This window comes from Stenella coeruleoalba, assembly GCF_951394435.1.
Source record: "Stenella coeruleoalba genome assembly, chromosome: 11".
Classification (NCBI taxonomy): Eukaryota; Metazoa; Chordata; class Mammalia; order Artiodactyla; family Delphinidae; genus Stenella; species Stenella coeruleoalba.
Window position 1 is genome coordinate 40,831,623 of NC_137157.1, and position 19,913 is coordinate 40,851,535.

At 36.8% G+C, this 19,913-nt stretch overlaps 1 protein-coding gene across 21 annotated transcripts in view; it reads right to left on the bottom strand.

Annotated features, from left to right (window-relative positions):
* NAV3 (neuron navigator 3) overlaps nucleotides 1–19,913 on the bottom strand; it is a 1,262,224-nt gene that overhangs the window by 586,223 nt on the left and 656,088 nt on the right. For 18 of the 21 annotated variants that reach the window (XR_013830383.1, XM_079936021.1, XM_079936019.1 and 15 more), the window contains one exon: nucleotides 7,069–7,475. The exons of 1 other annotated variant lie outside the window; for it this stretch is intronic. Coding sequence is in view for 18 of the 20 variants with exons in the window: in XM_079936021.1 (XP_079792147.1) it covers nucleotides 7,069–7,140 (72 nt within the window). In the remaining 2 variants the exon portion in view is untranslated. Of the gene's footprint in view, nucleotides 1–7,068; nucleotides 7,476–15,100; nucleotides 15,143–19,913 lie in introns of those variants that run through there. 2 more of the 21 variants (XM_079936008.1, XM_079936014.1) reach the window with 2 other exon arrangements.

Below are 19,913 nucleotides of genomic sequence, written 5' to 3' on the forward strand. Positions count from 1 at the left end.
TGCTTTGTTTCGTGTAACTCTTATCCCGGGCATTGCATCCTCACTGAATATCAGCAGTCTTGGAAACATTTGGTCAGTCTTCATGGAAGGAAAACACGAAAAGTTCTGTCCACCTGGTCCTAGTGCTATTAAATCAGGTGGCCCTGCTCATGAGCAGGTAGCGTGCTATCCACAGAAACGAATCAAGCTGCTCAGTGCACTCCCAACCCCTCTGACTCTTCTCTTCTAACAGATTTGTTGTTGCTCCCCACTCCATTCGAGTGCCAACTTGCATTCTGATTTTGTGATAAGCCTCAAATGTATGGTCTTTGGAAATGAGGAATAAATCTGTTTTCCTGATTTTGACACTCAGCCCTCTTTAGTGGTATATATTCATGCATTCACAGGTTCTTACCCACGTGGCTACCTCAGGGTAAGCTTTCTGGAATCTCAGTCCTCATGTTTATACTCATCTGGAACCTCAAGAGAGGCAAATGGACATGGTTGAACTATTGTTTTAAAAGTACTGTGCTATGTTCAAATGTACGTATTCCTACAGTCAAATCGAGAACAGTCCCAGCCCCTTTAGAAACAGAATTTTAAAGAGAAACTAACAATGATACGATTGGCCATTCAAGGCAGGGCAGCAAATATTATAATATTTTCTTTTAAAAGTTACGTATTTATATATAATAGGTACAAATATATGTTTAAAATATAATGATATACGTATAAAAAGGTGAGAACAAATCAGTGCATTAGCATAGTACAAGTTTTCTACATTGTATATGTACATTTTTTTCAATATATTTTAGAAAAAGATTAGTCTCAGTCATTCCGTCATGAAATAATAAAAGCCTGAATAACTCAGGTGCTAATATCAAGACAGAGGAAGGTATTTATGAAAAAACAGGAATTAAAATTTACTAAACCTTATATGTTTGTATTAATACTGAGATCATAATTTATGACAATTAATAACCATAACACTTTATATGTAATTCTGCCTTCAAAATGTTCAAAACATATACAACTCAAGTATCATATATTTCAGACTTGTCTATTTTGTCTCTTTATTTATATGCAGATTATGTGGTCATTATATCTGTTGATGCTTTAAATCCACCAATCAGGAAAAAGAACACGGTCTAATTTACAACAAATGAGAAGAACCATGAAGCATGGAATACAGTGTTTACTTTTATCTATTTCCAGCTTTTTCTGTTATCCCAAGTCTGTTTACACTGAAAATATATGTAGTCAGAAGCAAAAAGGCCAGTGGCCATACAAACTTTCAGAAGTCTATTTGAGGAACATGAATGAAACTAGAGGAAGTTTTAAAGGAGGTTCTATCCAAGTTCAGATTTGAAAGAGAAGCTTCTAGAATCACTTCTGAGCAGAAAAAGAGCTCACCTTATCTAATTCATCCTTAGAGAACTCCAGGTCAAGTGGCTTAGAGATGGCTGTTTATAGCATCCTTTTATAAAAGACGAAGGGTCAGAGGAAGAAATTACGGGCAGTCTTAATCGGCATCACAATGTGCCACAATGCCAGTACTAGTTTCTTAGTGAACCTGATATTCATATTTGTGTCTATACCAGTATTCCAGATTTATATAATAACAGTGCAAAATGGCTGCTCAATGTACAGTTGTCCCTTGAACACACAAAAGTTAGGGGCAGAGCTTCCCTGGTGGCGCAGTGGTTGAGAGTCCGCCTGCCGATGCAGGGGACACGGGTTCGTGCCCCGCTACGGGAGGATCCCACGTGCCGCAGAGCGGCTGGGCCCGTAAGCCATGGCCGCTGAGCCTGCGGGTCCGGAGCCTGTGCTCCGCAACGGGAGAGGCCACAACAGTGAGAGGGCCGCATACCGCCAAAAACAAACAAACAAACAAAAAAATAAAGCACTGTGTAATGAGTCCAACCTTCAAGAATATCAAAGAATGAAGGGCTGAATCTATCCTAAGCCTCTCTTCTACAGTGATTTATCTTTGTATTTTATCTTAAGAAGACAGATGTTTAAGCAGTCTCCAACATAATTTCAAGTAGTCCTCAACACCTGTGAGAATAATCCCAATACACTTAACCCTTATACGATGCTGTTTTACCATCACTGCACGAAAATGCAACAAATGTAGTCTAAATTAAAAGAATCAGCACACTAAAAGAAAATAAAAATAAATATTAGGCTAGTTTTAAATTGATAAAGTAGTTTTACTCTATAAAGTAGTGGCAACCATAAATGGGCAAGATTTTTCAGTAAAATTATTAGAGTAGCCTAACACAGTCATATACAGATACACACCTGTATCATACTTCTGCATGATGTCAACAGAAAAAAAAAAAAGAACAAAACTAGTTTATGTGGATAGACACTGATGAAGGACTCACTGTCACTTACAGATGATGCTTTCTCTAACTCCCCACTTAAACTTGATTTTAAGTCCACAACATCACAGGGGCTGCCCTTAAAATAATAGGCTTGCTCCACCAGTATTCCCTTTTCTATTAATAAATACAATCATTGCTCTCATTTTCCATGATTTTCCACATCTTAAACACTCTTATTCACTACACCCGGAGTATGTCACTTCTGAAATAAGTGTCATCTCTTAGAAAGAAAGACATGATGTGTTGTTGGAATTTACCTTGAGTTTTTTTGCAGTGTGAAAATAATGCTAACATGTAAAAGACATGATTTTAGGAAGTGACAAACTGAGATGGCATCCATCTTGGACATTTCCATAAAAGTAAGTACCTCCGCATATATGCAATAATACTGCTCATCGCTTTCTGGTTTAGAGAATAGAGAAACAAAATAATTCCAACAGGTCGCTATATATTTATTGTATGTCACTGCCATAGTTTCAAAATGTGTATGCTGCTACCCTTTTTAGCAGTACCTAGTAAATTGTTGACTATGACAAATTGTTTGGTTTAATATACAAAATATTCATGGAGCAATAAAGCAGTGTCCCAGGGCTGTCTGGCCAGCAAACTGCTGCAATTAGACTGACAGTGAAATCTACTGAGCTGTGCTTTTCAGTTCAAGGTCACAAGTAATTATACAGAAGTGACATTTGTACCTTAGGGCTTTCACTGTTCCAGGAGCTTTTGCAGAAATAATTCCATGAAGCAATACAATTAGTGGAAAGCAATATACCAACTTCGCTGGCATCAATGAGCAAACAAGGGTCAAAAGGTAAAGTTTCCAAAAATAAACACCTCATTATGGGCATTCAGGAGCTTTTCGATGCCACCATAATTCTCCCATCCGGAACATTCCAGAAGCTGAATGCCAAGAGGAGGATTATGGGCCAATACTAACTGAAAGGTCTACTGATAAAAATCACAGGAATCAAAAAGACAACTGAATTCCACCTAGTCCTGCACTAATCCAAGTTGATTTGAAATTCTTAGAAGTATTCTCAGTTCCTATAAGAGCCACATTTCTGGTTTATCCATAATGAAGAGCACTTCAATATAGGATTTGTGGAGATGATAGCTTTTTAACTTTCAAGTATGTTTTCCTATGTTCAGACTTAGTGAGGTGATGAGGCATTACTTAAAAGAAGTCCAAGAGGGGCTTCCCTGGTGGTGCAGTGGTTGAGAGCCCGCCTGGCGATGCAGGGGACACGGGTTCGTGTCCCGGTCCGGGAAGATCCCACATGCCACGGAGCGCCTGGGCCCGTGAGCCATGGCCGCTGAGCCTGCGCGTCCGGAGCCTATGCTCTGCAGCAGGAGAGGCCACAACAGTGAGAGGCCCGTGTACCGCAAAAAATAAGTCCAAGAGACTTCACACACAATTTTGAACCCTTTAATTTTGAATAATAGTGTGTGTATGTATCTTTTAGTATATATATTCTTGAGGAACTGATCATTAACGTTTACAGAACCGAACATCTTAAAGAGGTAAAAGCAGTTTTAATCTTTGTAAGAAGGTACTTTCTTAATAAATCAGAAGGGACCAAGCATGTGCGTGGTATATAGCAAGTACTCCACAAATGATCTCTTCCCTGACATTTACCTACTCGTTACAGTAAAACACATATTCACAAACTCTCATGCTCAACATCCTAAAAGTTTCGACTTAGAAGCAGAGCAAAATAAGTACAAATCCACATATTTTAAATTAAGAAGAAAAGCTAGTGAACTATTTATATACTGAACAAGAAATCGGTTGTGCAGAGTACAAAACAGGAGCCTATATTCAAGCCAGTTCAACACACCTTGCTTTGAATGTCTACCATACATATGTCAAACTGTGAAAAGGACACATTTTTCAGTAAAACCAGAAAAATGTTTCACCTCTGTATTTTCAAGTTGTGAGTTAGAATTGATGCATTTTATTTCACTGAGGTAAAACACTGTGCCTGTTAAATTAATTCATCACAAAGGACTACAAACACTTAAAGTAATTACATGAATGATCTTATAATCTCTACTGGCAATTGTGTGATTCAGGGCTGTGCCCAAAGCTTAGTCTATAAAGATTTATGATGCTACATTTCATTTTTCTCCTTAATACAAACTCACAAATCTGTCATTAGACTAGGTATTCCTGCTGACACTTAACAAATTGAAATCTTAAGTATTGATCAACTGATCAATCAACATCTGAGTTTCTGACTTATTCACTGCAAATGCCTACACCAATTGGGTGGCCAGGAGATCATTAGAACCCCATTTTCCATCTTGATACTGCTCAATGAAAATGTTCATTCCTCCCCCATCTCCCTACCAAGTAGAAGGTAAAACTACAGGGAAATAGGGATTCTCTTGTACCACAACACCAAGCTGTTTTTTTATATTTTTTCCACAGAATCATGGATCCTCATAGTTTGTCTAAATTTTTATATTCTTTGTTTATATTCATATATTCTTTATGCTAAACAGTCCTTTGTGAATTGGCCTGGTCAACTAAGCATCATTACAGACCATTATTTAAAGTTCCATTCAAGAAATTATCAAAATGACTTTTAAAATTCATTCCATTCCATTTCATTCCATTCTTTAGTTTGCAATCCATTCTGTGTTTGCAAAAATATCTCTTATTTGGGAAATGAAAGGATAGCACTTGTAGAGGTACTTTGCTTTCTTGCCAGAAAAGCAGGGCTTCTATCAAAACTCAGAACTGTAGTATTAATTGCTTACCTAACCCACTTCCCTCCTGTCAACTGAAAAATAATGAACAACCTAAAAGTTGAGAATTATGTTTTATTCGGGCGGACAAAACTGAAGACTTTTTTGCAACAAAGACCAGGCAGTCAAAACATCAAAAGGTTATTGTTAATTAAAGAAAACCAGATACCTCAAGTTAAGGAATTTAGTGCTCTTCTATGTATGGGAAGATGCAAGAGTCAGGGCTCACTGAAATCATTCCTTTGATATGCACCTCAGCTATCTGGGGCCAGCATCCTGTGCTTTCTCAACCTGAGTCTCCTCAGGGTGCACCTTCAGGGGTAGTTGCAGTGGCTGATGGTGGGCATCCTGTTTCTATCCTGAGTTCCCTCAGGGCTCACTGCTGGGGCAGCTACAATGTGATGGCTTGATGGCTGCAACATCCATCTTTAATGATATGGCAGGCAATATTTTTCATTCACACTCTTCACTAGCCTAATACAGTACGCAAATTACCATCAGTGTGAAGGACATTTTTAAAATGTGAAGAGAGAAAAAGGATTAAAGGCTCCTCAGTAGTTAAGAAATTGAAGGGCTTCCTTTAGACGGAAACTTAGCTTGCCAACTCTTTCAGATTAACACCCTTAGTGAGAACAACAGCAAAAAAAAAAAAAAAAATGCCGACCGTTTAATACACCAACAGCGTTCTTGGTAACACACTTATTTGTGCAGAAATTTATACCCACAATGAACTGAAAACTGACCAGGCATCTTGGATTTTATAGTACTTAGTGTTTTCTGAGATTTACTTATATTGAAGGTAAACTCAATGAAGGAACCAAACTGGCACAAATAATCCATCCATTTCTACCTGGATTGATGCAAAAGGATCCATGTAGCCCCCAATCCAGTGGCACTGGTCATAAGATCAGAACAAATTAATAAGCTGTTGACTCTTTATGGCCTCTTCTAAATTTCTTACCTCTAAAACTGTGAAAGAGCTAGGTGTCTTCTGGGAGTACAAAGTGAGTAGTAAATAATTTCTGAGACAGATGTAAAAACAAACCTTAATCACGCCCCTTAGATCCAGTTCTAGCTAAAAATCTTCTTTCTATTATCTCACTATTCCTTGCTTTCGTGCCTTAGCCAGTGGGTCCCCACACACATCTCCTGTACTAATGGATTCAATGAAACGCACCACAAAAGAGAATATATTTCATTATGAGCAGGCTTTCTTTTCTGGGCACCACCACTGACCCTTCTGATAAGTGCTCTCACAACAGTGCAACAGTTTAGCAGGTAAGAGTTTCTAAAAAGGTAGAAAAATGAGGTTGAAATGCAACCCTCAGTATTCAATTCCCAGCTTCCTACTCAGAAGCTCTCTAAGACCATTTAAAAATATATATTAGCGCAGTCCTTTCTTGATATTTTCCATTAGTTCCTTAGACATCACACATGAAGACACAAACCAAAGCTCACAGTTGCCTCACGACTCTCTTTCTAGGCTGGCTGGAAAAATGAGAAGCTGATGTGTGCCCCAAGGACATGAAATCAGAGAATTTCAAATGCCAACTATGCCTCCTAATAACAGCAAGGCAGGTGTTCTCTTTTAGGAGAGCTCTAACTTGCTCCATTACTCCAGAGATGCCCCAGGACTCATACCTCATCCTGAATCTCAGAAAACTGTCCACATGAGGTCAGGCCAGCATGTCACTAGAATCAAGTCAAGGGTGGGCAAACACAGCAGAATCCTTTACAAACCCACTGGATGGATGAATTCAGAAGACTTTAGAAACGAAACCACTAACTGATAATGAAATCCAGACCCGTAGCAACACTTGGCTACAGGATTAATTTCCATGAAATACTATGTTATTTTATCTCTCAAAGCACATTCATTTTCAATTTATAAAATTCTATGTAAGCAAAAACAAAAATGACCAAGCAAAAGGAAATGAATTTGTATTACCTTCTTCTGATCTTCTAGCTTGTGACTCACTGGATTCTTTCCATGTCTGTTCATCTCTGAAGATAAATCCATCACATTAGGTTCTTACCCTTCACAATGGAATCTCTTCAAAAAAGCAGCAAACTAATCCAAGATGCAATCACTAGGAAAACACTGGAATGCCACATTTCCCATCACGCACCGTCTCTGAACTTCATCAACTCCAAGGAATGATTAAAAAATCCATTGATTGAATGGAAAACATGAATTGTGTAATTTACTCCTGGGACTTTCCAAATCAGCATATGGTTTTAAATGCGGGCTTCTCAAAAGCAAAATATTCATCCAGGAATTTTAACTCCAACTGCTATCTTTTTCTTTCTTCACAGTTTTCCATTTTAACAAATAATTACACAGTTCCTGTAAACCTGTGATAAGAAAAAATAAGCACACAGTTAATTCTCCCCCACCACTTATAGTACAATTAATGAAAACTTCTTATCTGAAATGTCCAATTTGGAAAAAGATTGTAGGCATGGGTTATATTTCACATAAAAGTAAGAGCAAGTGAAAGGCATTATTCTCTAACCCTACGGCCTTTAAAATACCAATTATAATGCCTGAACCAAAAGAGAATATTAAAACCAGGGATTCATAGCACATCAAGCAAAAAATCAACAGGGAATACACATACATTCACCAAACGTGTATACGCTCCATGGTCCCGCTCATTAATTTCAGCGTTCATAGAACTACAGAATTCAGAAAAGAGCCCAAAATAACTAGACACTATGCTAGACTGACACTTTTCATAAACAGCTTTATTTAAACTTCAAAATGAATCTATAAAATGGTTCTTATTACTCTATTTTCAGATAAGGAGACTGAGAGGGTAAGTAAATTTTGTAAGTCTAGTCAAACAAGTGTAACAGGACTACAATTTGAATTCAGATACCTTTGGCTCCAAAACACATTCTTTGTCCTAGACATAGTTGTGTCAATTCATATTACATATTTTATTGTCCACAAGGATACCAAAAATGAGTTTATTAAGTGCCTTGCTAGATTACGAATGCACAGGGCACTCTCCTTATAATCCAGTGGTTTCCAAACCCAGCCAGAAACCTGAATCTACTGGTAATATCTTAATCACATAGATTCCTGGGATCCACGCAACCCTGCTAATTCAGAAGCTACAGGGCAGTGCTGTTCTGGGTTTTGTTGTTGTTTTTCCGTCTCTTCTAAACAATTCTGATGCAAGAAAACCACGGAAGAGTTGAAACCTCCCGCTAATACAGGGCACTTCCCAAACTTGTCTGCATTTTGGAATCATCTGGGAAGCTTCAAAAACTACTGACTCTTATGTCTCATCCCCAGAGACTATGATTTAATTAGTCTGAGATATGGCCTGAGTCTTGGAACCACTGACCTAATACATATATATTCCCTTTACGTAACTGACCAACCACTGCATGAATACATCAAAGAGGAAACTTAGTGTCTCAGAAGGCAGCTCTTTCCATACTGGAGCAGTTCCAGTCTTTAGATTGTTCTTCCTAATTTGGAGATAAGTCTGCCTTCCTGAATGTGTCTGTACATTTGCAATTATTTACATCCTTGTAGTCTTCAATGTACACAAAATCTTTTAAATTTCCCTTTTCATCTGACAGTCCTTCAAGTATCACCTTAGTGGGTTAACCATCCCTAGTGCCTTCAACAATTCCTCACTACCCTGGTTATTACTTAAAAGGCTTTACTTTTGACATGACCCATAAAATGTGCTATCCAGAAATGAGCACAAGGGTCAAGCATGGCATGCTCTCTTTAATAACTCACCTCCAGGTACCACAAAACATGCCGGGCCAAGCATACAATAAATGATAAAGTAGACAGATAATGCTTGAAGATCAGCTCCTGAACTGTTTCCTGACTAGTCATTCTTTTGCCAAGCCTTGCTCCTTCTACAACTCCTCTGCTCTGCTGCGTAGGTATTTTTACTACATACTATGTAGTACATAGTTTGTGTACTCTGTGAATGTTACCAGCAAAGGAGACTGCACGGGCAAAGGCTTGGTCATAGGAGAAAACACAGTCCATCCGAGGAATTCAAAGAAATTCAATGAGAAGCCACTGTAAACGTTTAAGGAAGAATGTAACATAAAATAATTTTTTATTTTAAAAGTTTGTCTTAACTAAAATATGGAAAACAGAAGGGAGAGAACAAAACCGGTGGCAAGAGAAACCTTCTAGGGATTGTTAGAACCATTAAAGAGACAACAGCATTCTGAACTAGTGTAGGAGCTGACCGGTGGGAAAGAATGACAAAACTGAGTGATACAGTACATAAAAGGAGGAGTTGACGGAATTGGTAATTGATTGGACAGGTGTGTGGTTTAAGGGTGCATGAGCATAGGGACAATGATATCATTATCTAAGATGGCAAATCCCACAAGAGAAGCACTTTAGACATGGGGAAGATAAAAGAATTTGTAAAGCAAACAAAAGATGCTTACGAAAATCCAAAAAATTCCAAGCCAATCTCACTGATGGACATAGAAGTAACTGTCCTAAAGGAACACTAGCAAACTGAATCCAGTAAAATATAAAATGAATCATACATCAGTTCCAGGATGGTATCACCCCAGGAATAAAAGACTGGTTTAAGATTTGAAAATCAATCAGTGTAATTCACCACATTAACAAAACAAGGAAGAACAATCATATATTCATCTCTATCGGTACAGAAATATAATCTGACAAATTAAACATTGATTCATGATCAAAACAAAAATCTCTTGGCAAATGAGGACTAGAAAGAGACTTTCATAATCGTCCTTTATCTGATAAGGTATATTCATAAAATATCTATAGCAAACACATACTTATGGGTGAAAAGTTAAAGACTTTCCATTTGCTCAGGAATAACACATAAATACCTGCTAATATGATGTCTATTCAATATTGTACTTAAAGTCCTAGCCATGCAGTGAGACAAGAAAATATGAGAGAGGGAGAGAAACAGAGACAGAGACAGAGGGAAGGAGGGGGAGGGATGGAGAAGGATGCAGGCAAGCAGTATAAGCATTAGAAAGGAAGAAAAAAAAACAGTATTTGCAAATGTCCTGAATGATATATAGAGAAACTACTAAAAAAATCAAGAGATACATTACTAGAATTAATGTGTTCAGCAATTTTCCTGGATACAAATATACAACATTCCTTTATATTTCTTTATAACAGCAACAAATACTCAGAAAATGAAACTCTAAAAAGATACTCTTTTATGCTGTCACTTAGAATAACAAATATCTTGGAATGAATCTCATAAAAGATGGTAAAAACTTTATGATAAGGCAATAAAACACCATCAAAAAATAAATAGATGAATAAAGGGCTTATTAATAAACTAAGATTCAGTACTGTAGAAATGCCAACTCATACCTAAAGGATTTATAGATTCAGTGCATTACTAATCAAAATCCCCAGTTTTCTTTTTACAACTCTAGAAGATGCTCCTAAAATATATATGGAAATGTAAATGACCAAGAAAATCCAAGACACTCGTGAAGAACAAGTTGCAACTATTTGCTTTACCAGATGTGAAGACCTATTATCAACCAACAGTAAATAAAAAGGCATGTAACTGGTACAAGGGTAGACAAGTTCACCAATGGAACGCAAGAGCCCAGAGAAGGACTCTTAACACATATGGTCACATGATTAATTACAAAGCTGAAATTGCAAAGCTGTGGGGAAAAAGTCTTTTCAATAAAGAGTTCTGGGTCAATTGGCTCTTCATATGGAAAAAAATAAAACTTGACCTCTACTTCACACCAATAATCAATTCCAGGTGGATTGTAGACAAAACAATAAGGCTTCTGGGAAAATATTTTCATGATCTAAGGGAAGGGAAAGATCTCTTAAGAGACAAAAGTCACTAAACATAAAGAAAAAAATATAACTAAGATTAGATTAAAATCAAGAACTTTTATTCATCAGATTGTACCAATAAGAAAATATAAAAGCAACATAGAGTAGGAAAATGTACTTGTTATACATATAACTACATGTAAAAACACCCAAAAATCGAGCAAAGACAGGCAACAGTGAAAAATATTTGAATAAGCACTCCAAAAGTAATAATAAAAATAGAGACAGAGAACAGATTAGTGGTTGCTACGGGTCAGGGATGGAGAGAGAAGGTAAGGTTGCCTAAAAGGCATGACACAAGGAAGCCTTGTAGTAAGAGAACAATGTTGAATCTTGATTGCAGAAGTGGTTGTATGAACCTACAAGTGTGATAAAATTGCATGGAACAATACACATACACACACAGATGAGTGTATATAACACTGTTGAAATAGGAATCAACTCAGTGGATCACACTGATACCAATCTCCAGGCTTTGACATTGCTCTATGCAAGATGTCACCATTGGAGGAAACCAGGTGGTAACTGCTTCTACCACTTCCTGTAAACCTGCAATTATTTAAAAATAAAATTGAGAAAAAAGAGGATGTACAAATGGCTAATAAAGACATGAGAAATGAACACCCTCCTTCGCAATCAGAAAAACGCTAATGTAAACCATAATGAGATATGACCTATCATTTATAAATGGATCAAAATAACAAAAAATGACAAAACCAACTGTTGGCAAAGACATGGAGGAACAAGAACACTCTGCTGGTCAGAGTATAAATGGGTACAACTATCTTGAAAAAAAATTACTATTTCCTACTACATTTGAAGATACTTACACTATACAACTCAACAATAATACTCCTAGGCACGTACTGTTAAAAAACATATGCATAGGTGCATCAAGAGATAAGTACAAGAAAGTTTCTTCAGAATGGCAAAAAAAAACCCACAACTGGAAACAACACAACAACATTAGAATAGGTAAATAATTTGTGGTATATTTATACAAAGGATAACTATACATTAAATAAAATGAATAAACTATAGATATACATATCAACATGGATGAACCTCAAAAACACTAAGAATTTAAAGTCCAAACAAAAAAAGTGTATACTGTATGATCCCATTTTTATAAAGTTCAAAATCTTGTAAAACTCCACTATAGTGTTAGAAGTCAGGAGAGTGGTTACCTTTGGTGAGAGGGAAGGAAGGGGTTTTGATTGGAGTTTAGAGCACTATCAATATTCCATTTTTTGACTTGAGTGGGCATTACATGGATGTTAGCTTTATAACAACTCACTGAGCTGTAAATTTACATTCTGTGCAGTTTTCCTGATGTCTAACATATTCATAATAAAAAGTTTAGCTAAGGAAAAAACACAGATACATCTATGTCTTTAGTATTCCCATGTCTTTAGTCTCCCCAGCAAGCCACAACAACAACAAAAATTCAAGTTAGACTAATTAAACTTGTTACTAGTGGGCATTGTTCTTCTTTTTTAAGGTTATGGACCAGCTGTTTGATTATGGCACAGAGTTTTGTCTGAGAACAATGTCAGCCTTACCAAGACATGGTCTATTAACTGTCAAAAAATGTATTCATCTCTTGACTTCAAACATCTCTCCTACTTTCTTTAGAGTGATGAGTTATTGTAGTCTATCAACCACATTTTTTATACATATATATTTATATCAGTATAAAATATAATTTCCAAAGTACCATTAATGCTCTAAGTTATTTAAATTTACCCACCTTACCTAATACCTTTAATTACAGTGTTAAAAGACATCTAAAAGACACACAGCACTGAGTGCCTAATATGTACTCAACATGGTGCAGGCCCAAAATAGTGAAATTTCAAATCTGGTCCTTGTCTTTACAGAGTTTACAGTCCAGTGGGCAGTCAGATTTAACTAAAACCACGGCGTATCAGCGTACTCTTCAACTTTGTCCAACATCAAAACCTAAGCATACGGATGAGTTTACACCAGTGATAAAAGGCAATTTCACGTGGACAGAATTTATTGAATATTATGCATATAAAAATTAATTTGAATATGACTTCAGTTCATTTTAAATGCATAAAGAATCTAATATAACTTATGCTTACTTTCATGGAATAAAAACCTTTTTTTTTTTAATTTAATTTAATTTTTTTTTGCGGTACGCGGGCCTCTCACTGTTGTGGCCTCTCCCATTGCAGAGCACTGGCTCCGGACGCACAGGCTCAGCGGCCATGGCTCACGGGCCTAGCCATTCCGCGGCACGTGGGATCTTCCCGGACCGGGGCACGAACCCGTGTCCCCTGCATTGGCAGGCGGACTCTCAACCACTGCGCCACCAGGGAAGCCCAAAAACCATTCATAATAAAACTAAACTAACTGGCAAAAAAAGAACAGATTATGTATACTGAAAAGATTCTCACAGGTTATTGTCTCATATGGAGGTAACTGTCAATATGTCATATTAATTCTCTTCTACTCTTACTCAATAGAATTCAGTGGTTGGGTTCGGTAGTGAAATCCATTTACTTTATGCGTAAGTATAAACACTTTCATTTTTGTATAGCTTAAGAGAAGGTTTCCATCTTGCTCAAACTCATCTAGAAGTCCCTCACTTAGATTCAGGATGAAAAAGATCATGAATGTAAGATTTTTGAAAGGATTTTTGAGTGACTGGGGTATGTGCTACTTCCTAAGATATCCTTCTCACGAGGATTTTAAGGGGACCACTCAGAGAGCTTCCCTGCATTTGTATGTTCCCTGCAACTGAGAAAACACAGAAGCCCAGTACCTGAATGAGGTAAGGTGACCTGTGGCAGCAAGGTAGGGCAATGCATCTGAGAAGTAAACTGTAGTCCTGTCTGATTGTAGATCAAAGATGTATATGCATGTGGTAGGAACGCTTGCCTGAATTCACGTATGAAAGGAAAGGGATCCTGCTCAAAAGAGTAATTTGCCAGGGTAGGTAAGGGACTCCTGCAGGAGGAGGCTGTAGGTACTGCTGGGAAGAGAAGCAAAGGAGAGATCCAAAATGTTCATTCTCAAGGAGAGATCATTACCCAGATCATGGGAAGTGAGATCAGAGGGACCCGACAGTGAAATCTTCAAACATCTCAGGCAAATAACCAAAAGAGTTAGTTTTGGTTGCCTATAGACAATGAAGCCATTAAGCCAATACTGGCCATAAAGCCAGTATCAGCCAATAAGAAATTTCTGCCTCTATACCTCTCGTCTCTTCCTCATCTCCCCTACAAAGACCCTAGTGAGTGGGTGTGGAGGTGAACAAAGAAGGTTCTTTCCAACTGGCTAAAGTGGGGCAAGGAGGGGCACTGGTACCCTGTCTTGGTTTGGTTGAAGAGCAAGAGCTTTTGAATAATGATGTGTTTATAAACATATTGAAATAAATATTCTAAATTTTGAATTGAAACTTGTTTTGTGACCTAAAGTGATCATAAAGTTTATATTATCTAAAGGTGAACAAAAACAGGAACTAAGCCAAATTTCCCTCCAGGAACAAACAATTCTAATCAGAAATCTGAAGAAAAAGGAGAGAAGTTTGGAATAGAGATTTGGATTTAGGAGTCATCAGTCTAAAGAGATCACTCATAGAAGTTACATAAATTGAGAAAAGCACCAAAGGCATACCTCCAGGAAAGACTGAAATTGTCTTAGGTACTACTGCCAAAATTATCTCAAAAAATGCAAACATGATCATGACACAATTCAAATTCTTCAACAGTTCCCTAACCCCTAAAGCCAAAAAGAAAATCAAAATTCCTTAGCGTGTCATTCAACACTCTACCCTATCATGATCCCTTCTTAACTTTCCAGTTTCATATATTACCACTTCTGAGCTTATTTTTTTTATAGTTACACCAAAAACCTTAAGTTCCTGAGTACAATATCTCATTCTACAACTTGAGCATTCTACAACTTGGCCATAAGTGCCACACATCCACTTTGCAAACTCCTACTTGTCGTTAAAAAGTCTCCTCAAATCCATTTCCTCTCCAAAGGCTCCACTTTCTTTATGCCCCCAACTCTACTCCAGACAAGTTGTTGGCCCCTTCTTCCCCAATGTTCTACTGGTATTTATAGACTTCCCCCATACTATCACACTTACCTAGTTACTCGTCACCCACTGGACTGTCAACCCCTATAGACTTTCTCAGAACCCCCAAGGTCTGACACAACACCTGGAAGCTGGTAGCCATTCATAAAGTGATTCTTATGATTCTGAAGAAAACATATGAAATACATATGAAATATGCATATGTACATACGTGACTGTATAAATATATACTCCAACCAATACAGCTGACCCTGACCAATGTGGGTTCTAGGAGCACCGACCCTCACACTGTTGATAATCCACTTTGCAGTCTGCCCTCCACATCCGTGGATTCAACCTACCGTGGATCGTGTAATAGTGTAGTACATATTTGTTGAAAAACATCACATATAAGTGGACCTGCACAGTTCAAACCTTTGTTATTCAAGGGTCAACTGTAATTTCCTATAAACCCAAAATAAGGCTGTACCAAAACTGTCTCTTTTCATCAAAAACATATATATAAGTTTAGAAACGGCAATAAGCCCTTTCTGAAATTATTTTAGCCATTCTCTTTTTATTTAAGGCATCACACTCAAAGTACAAAAATCTTAAGTGTATATAGCCTATGATTCACTCAGTTAACCACCACCCACATCAAGATACAAAACATTTCCAAAACTCCAGGAGACTCCCTAATTCGCCCTCTCCCTTAATAGCCCTAAAGGTAACCACCGATCTGTTTTATCACCACAGATCCGTTTTCTCTGTTCTTGAAACTTCATATTAAGTGGAATCATACAGTGTGTACTCAATTTGCTTTTTTTTTGTTCAACATTAAATCTGGAGGATTCATCTGTGTAGTTTTACGCAGCAGTAGTTCATTACTTTCTTTTGCTCTATGGAGGGGTGTCTGTGCTTATGTGTCCCAATTCATGTACTTGCCCGAAATAAAGCCCAGCTCAACACTGGGATTTTTAATCATCCGGAACTCCATATCCTAATTCAGGCTTTCTGGACTCTTTGTGTTTACAAATGAAGAAAATAAAGAGGTTCACTCTATTTCACATATTTTTCCCAGGCTCTATGACCTCTATTTAAGTCAAAGAGAATGCAAAAGAATCAACTGTCCCTGTGTCCGTACTGTTGAGTGAGTAATAAAACCAGATCCAGAAACCATTGAAAAATGACTGGAAATTTCTTTTGGAATTTTAACGACTAATCAGAGGTGAAATGGCCATTGTTTATGCTTTGAATTCTGATAATGAATTGTTAAATACAGTTGTCCTCTGAACAAAGTGGGGGTTAAGGGAGCCAACCCCTCCGTGCAGTAGAAAATCCCAGCATAACTTCACAGTCAGCCCTCCAAAGCTATGGTTCCACATTCAGATTCAACCAACCTTGGATAGTGTAGTAACGTAGTGTGCATTTAGTGAAAAAAATCCACAGGTAAGTGGACACACACAGTTCAAACACATGTTGTTCAAGTGTCAACTGTAATCTCTATGTAGCTAAGTCAGTCTTTCTAAAACGCAAAGAAAAGGATCCAGGCCCAAATGGAAAGGGTTAAGATAAGAAGTTGCTCCAGTAGAAAACAGCGTTGGTGCCAGAAGTTCTGCTTGCCCTCCTACCAAAGGGTCCCAGACCCGTGACTCCAGTGTTCCATGTAATAAAGAACTCTACCACTATACAACTATTAGAAAACTACTGGAATAATGTGACTATTGTAAAAAATGTTTTAAAAAGTTTTTGATAAACATCAATACCCATTCATGATTTAAACGTAAAAAGAAAATTTTAAATAATAGAAATAGGAATAGAAAGAAGCCAAATAAGTACAGCAGAGAATATCATATTAATGGTGAACAGAAGAATACATAGAATGATACCATTTATATAAAATTTAAAACAATGTAAATCATTGTTAAGCAATATTTATAAATAAAGATATAGTTAAAGTATAAAACCATGAATGAAATAAGTCTCTTAAAAGTCAGGAATAAGATAAAGATGTCTGTCACCCATTCAATAAACCTTTATACCGTATGCACTTATCACCATGGTAAGACAAAAAATAAGATAAAATAGTAAGAATAGAAAAGGTAGAAAAAGTATTTGCATATAATATTATTGATTATATGGAGAGTTTGAGAAAATTTATTTTTAAATTATTTAGAAGAAATAAACAAGTCTATCATTTACAATACACCAACAAAATATACACCTTTACAGCAGCAACAATAAAAATAGTGAAAGAAAATATAATTTTAAAACCAATTCCATTAGTAAGAGATACATAGAATATAATATCCTTATAGATAAAACTAGAAAAAAATTAAGATCTTTATATAGAACGGTCTAATTTTAAACTGAAAGGCATAAAAATTATCTATATAAATGGAGAGATATAACATGTTCATGGGTAACAGGACTGAATAGCTTAAAGATGACAGCTGTATTCTAATTATTCTGTAAGTTCAATTCAGTTCCAATCAAAATTTCAATGTATAACTGTTATGGAACTCAAAAGGATTATTAAATTCATATATAAGAACAAAGGGATAAGGCTAGCCAAGACAATTTTGAAAAATGCATGCTTGCATAAACATCAAGATTTACATAAAACAAAGATATTTAAGACATAAAGGTATTGGACAAAGTAAAAGATCAATAAATACTGGAATAAAATATATAGCTCAGAAATAGAAATACACATACCCACATAAAGACTATTTAATAAGTAATACAATGAGGAAAGAAATGACAATTTTAAAAACTGATTCTGGGATAAGTGGTTATCTACATAGAAAAATATAAGACTAATAGCAAAAAAATTTTTACATAATGCAGAAAAAACACTAATCTAATAAAAGAGATGGAAAAAATTGACCAAAGCCATTTGTACAACAAAAAGTATGCATGTAACATAGAAAAGCCAGAGACTGGGAAAATCTATTTACAGTATACATATACATAGGTGCATGTGTACATACTAAAAAAAGAACTCTTACCAAAAAACTACAAACAAAGAAGACACAAGACCCAGTAGAAAAAAGGAGCAAATCATACGGACAGGCAATGCCCACAATAGGAACCATGGATGGCCGATAAACACATGAAAAGTAGTAACTGGGGAAATACAAAGTTTTTAAAAACAAATTATGCCCCACACAATGGATTGTTAAAAATTTTTAAATGTTACCAACAGCAAATGTTGAAAAAGATAATACAAAAATTTTCATGAACTGCCAGTGGGTGTGTAACTGCTGTGTTGGTGTAGGGCAAGCACTATAGTGAGTAATCTGGCAAAACTTAGTATAGTTAAATGTCAGCAGATCTTCAGCTGAATTCCTAGGGACACATGTATGCACTAAAGGATGTGTATGAGAATGTTCATTATAGCATCCTTGGCACTGATTTTTAAAAATTTAGAAATATTCTAAATATCCAAGTATCAGAAATTTTAAATAAGTGAATTGTGGCATATATTTGTATTACATGGTTTATAGTTTTTAAAATGAATAATCTAAAGCTCCACATGTCTCACAGACAAGTCTTGATAACATAGCCATGCATCAAGTAAGGAAGCTGAACAAAATAGAGTTTAATATCACTTATAAGTTAAAAACATGTAAAGAAACACCAAATACCATTTAGAAATACACAGAAATACGGTAAAAGCATAAAAACATATAAGAAATGAGAAATCTGAAATCGAGATAGCAGGTTTTTTTCCTGGGGTGAGGATATAGAAATGAGATTGGGGAGGATTGCAAAGGAAGCTTTAATAATGGTGCAGTATCCCATGTCTTCAAAAACTTTCTAAAGACAAATGTTAAAAAGCGGCAAAGCTAGATGTTGAGTACAGAGAAGCGTTAATTCCGTGTATTCTCTATGCTTATTCACGGTGCTTTTCTTAATACTTACAAGAGTTCACAGTAAAAACAAGAAATGTTAAAAAACAACAAGAAAAGTGAGAATTTACAGAACGCAGAAGTATTTATAATAGATAAATCAACCAACCAACCAACCAACTTTGGAACTACAGCAAATGGTTTTCTGCAGGGCTAGAACCTCCCCATAGGTGGCACTTGACAATGTGCCAGGAGGAGAGAGCTCTTTTTAGTTGTTCCATTTAACCGGTGACACTGCTGGCATTTACTGGGCGGGAGGGGGAGCATGATAAATGTCTTGCAGTGTGACTGGTACAATCCAGCACAAGGAAAAACTGTCCCTACATCTCCCACTGACAGACACAGTCACTATACCAAGCAGCCCTGGAACATGCCTGACTTGACCACTGTGTGAGTTCAAGATCCCCACCATGAGAAGATGACCTCTCCCTTGGGACTCTTCCTTTAGTAATGTTTTTTTTTTTTTTCCCCAGAGCCTCCCATGTGTCGGAGATTGTTCGAGGACCAGGAAGAGAATAGATGCTTAAGGCTCTGTCCTGCCCCCTCCCCCTAAGCTGAGTTCCCAGCTCATCCTCTCAGCTCCATCAAGTTAACCCCAGGACATCATTATGCTCCACCTTACTCTGCTGTACACAATGAAACAGAGCCTCGGTGCTACTGGTTGCCCCATAAATGCCACTCCCCCCCCCAACATAAACACATAAATGTATCTCTTTTTAGGTATCACAGAGAACCTGGCAACCAGAAAGTCAACACAGATTTTGTGGGTTTTCAGAAAACTGCAACCCAATTTTGTTAAACAAAACAAATTTTTCTCTTGTATATCACGTATACAGGAAAATTACTGAAAAAAAAACAAACAAAAACCTCCTTGCATCATGCTTCGCAAACTACGTTCTTGTAAAATTCCATCTTTCCCACTGGTGATACACGAGAGAAATAATAACAGCAGGGAAAACATTATGTTCCTT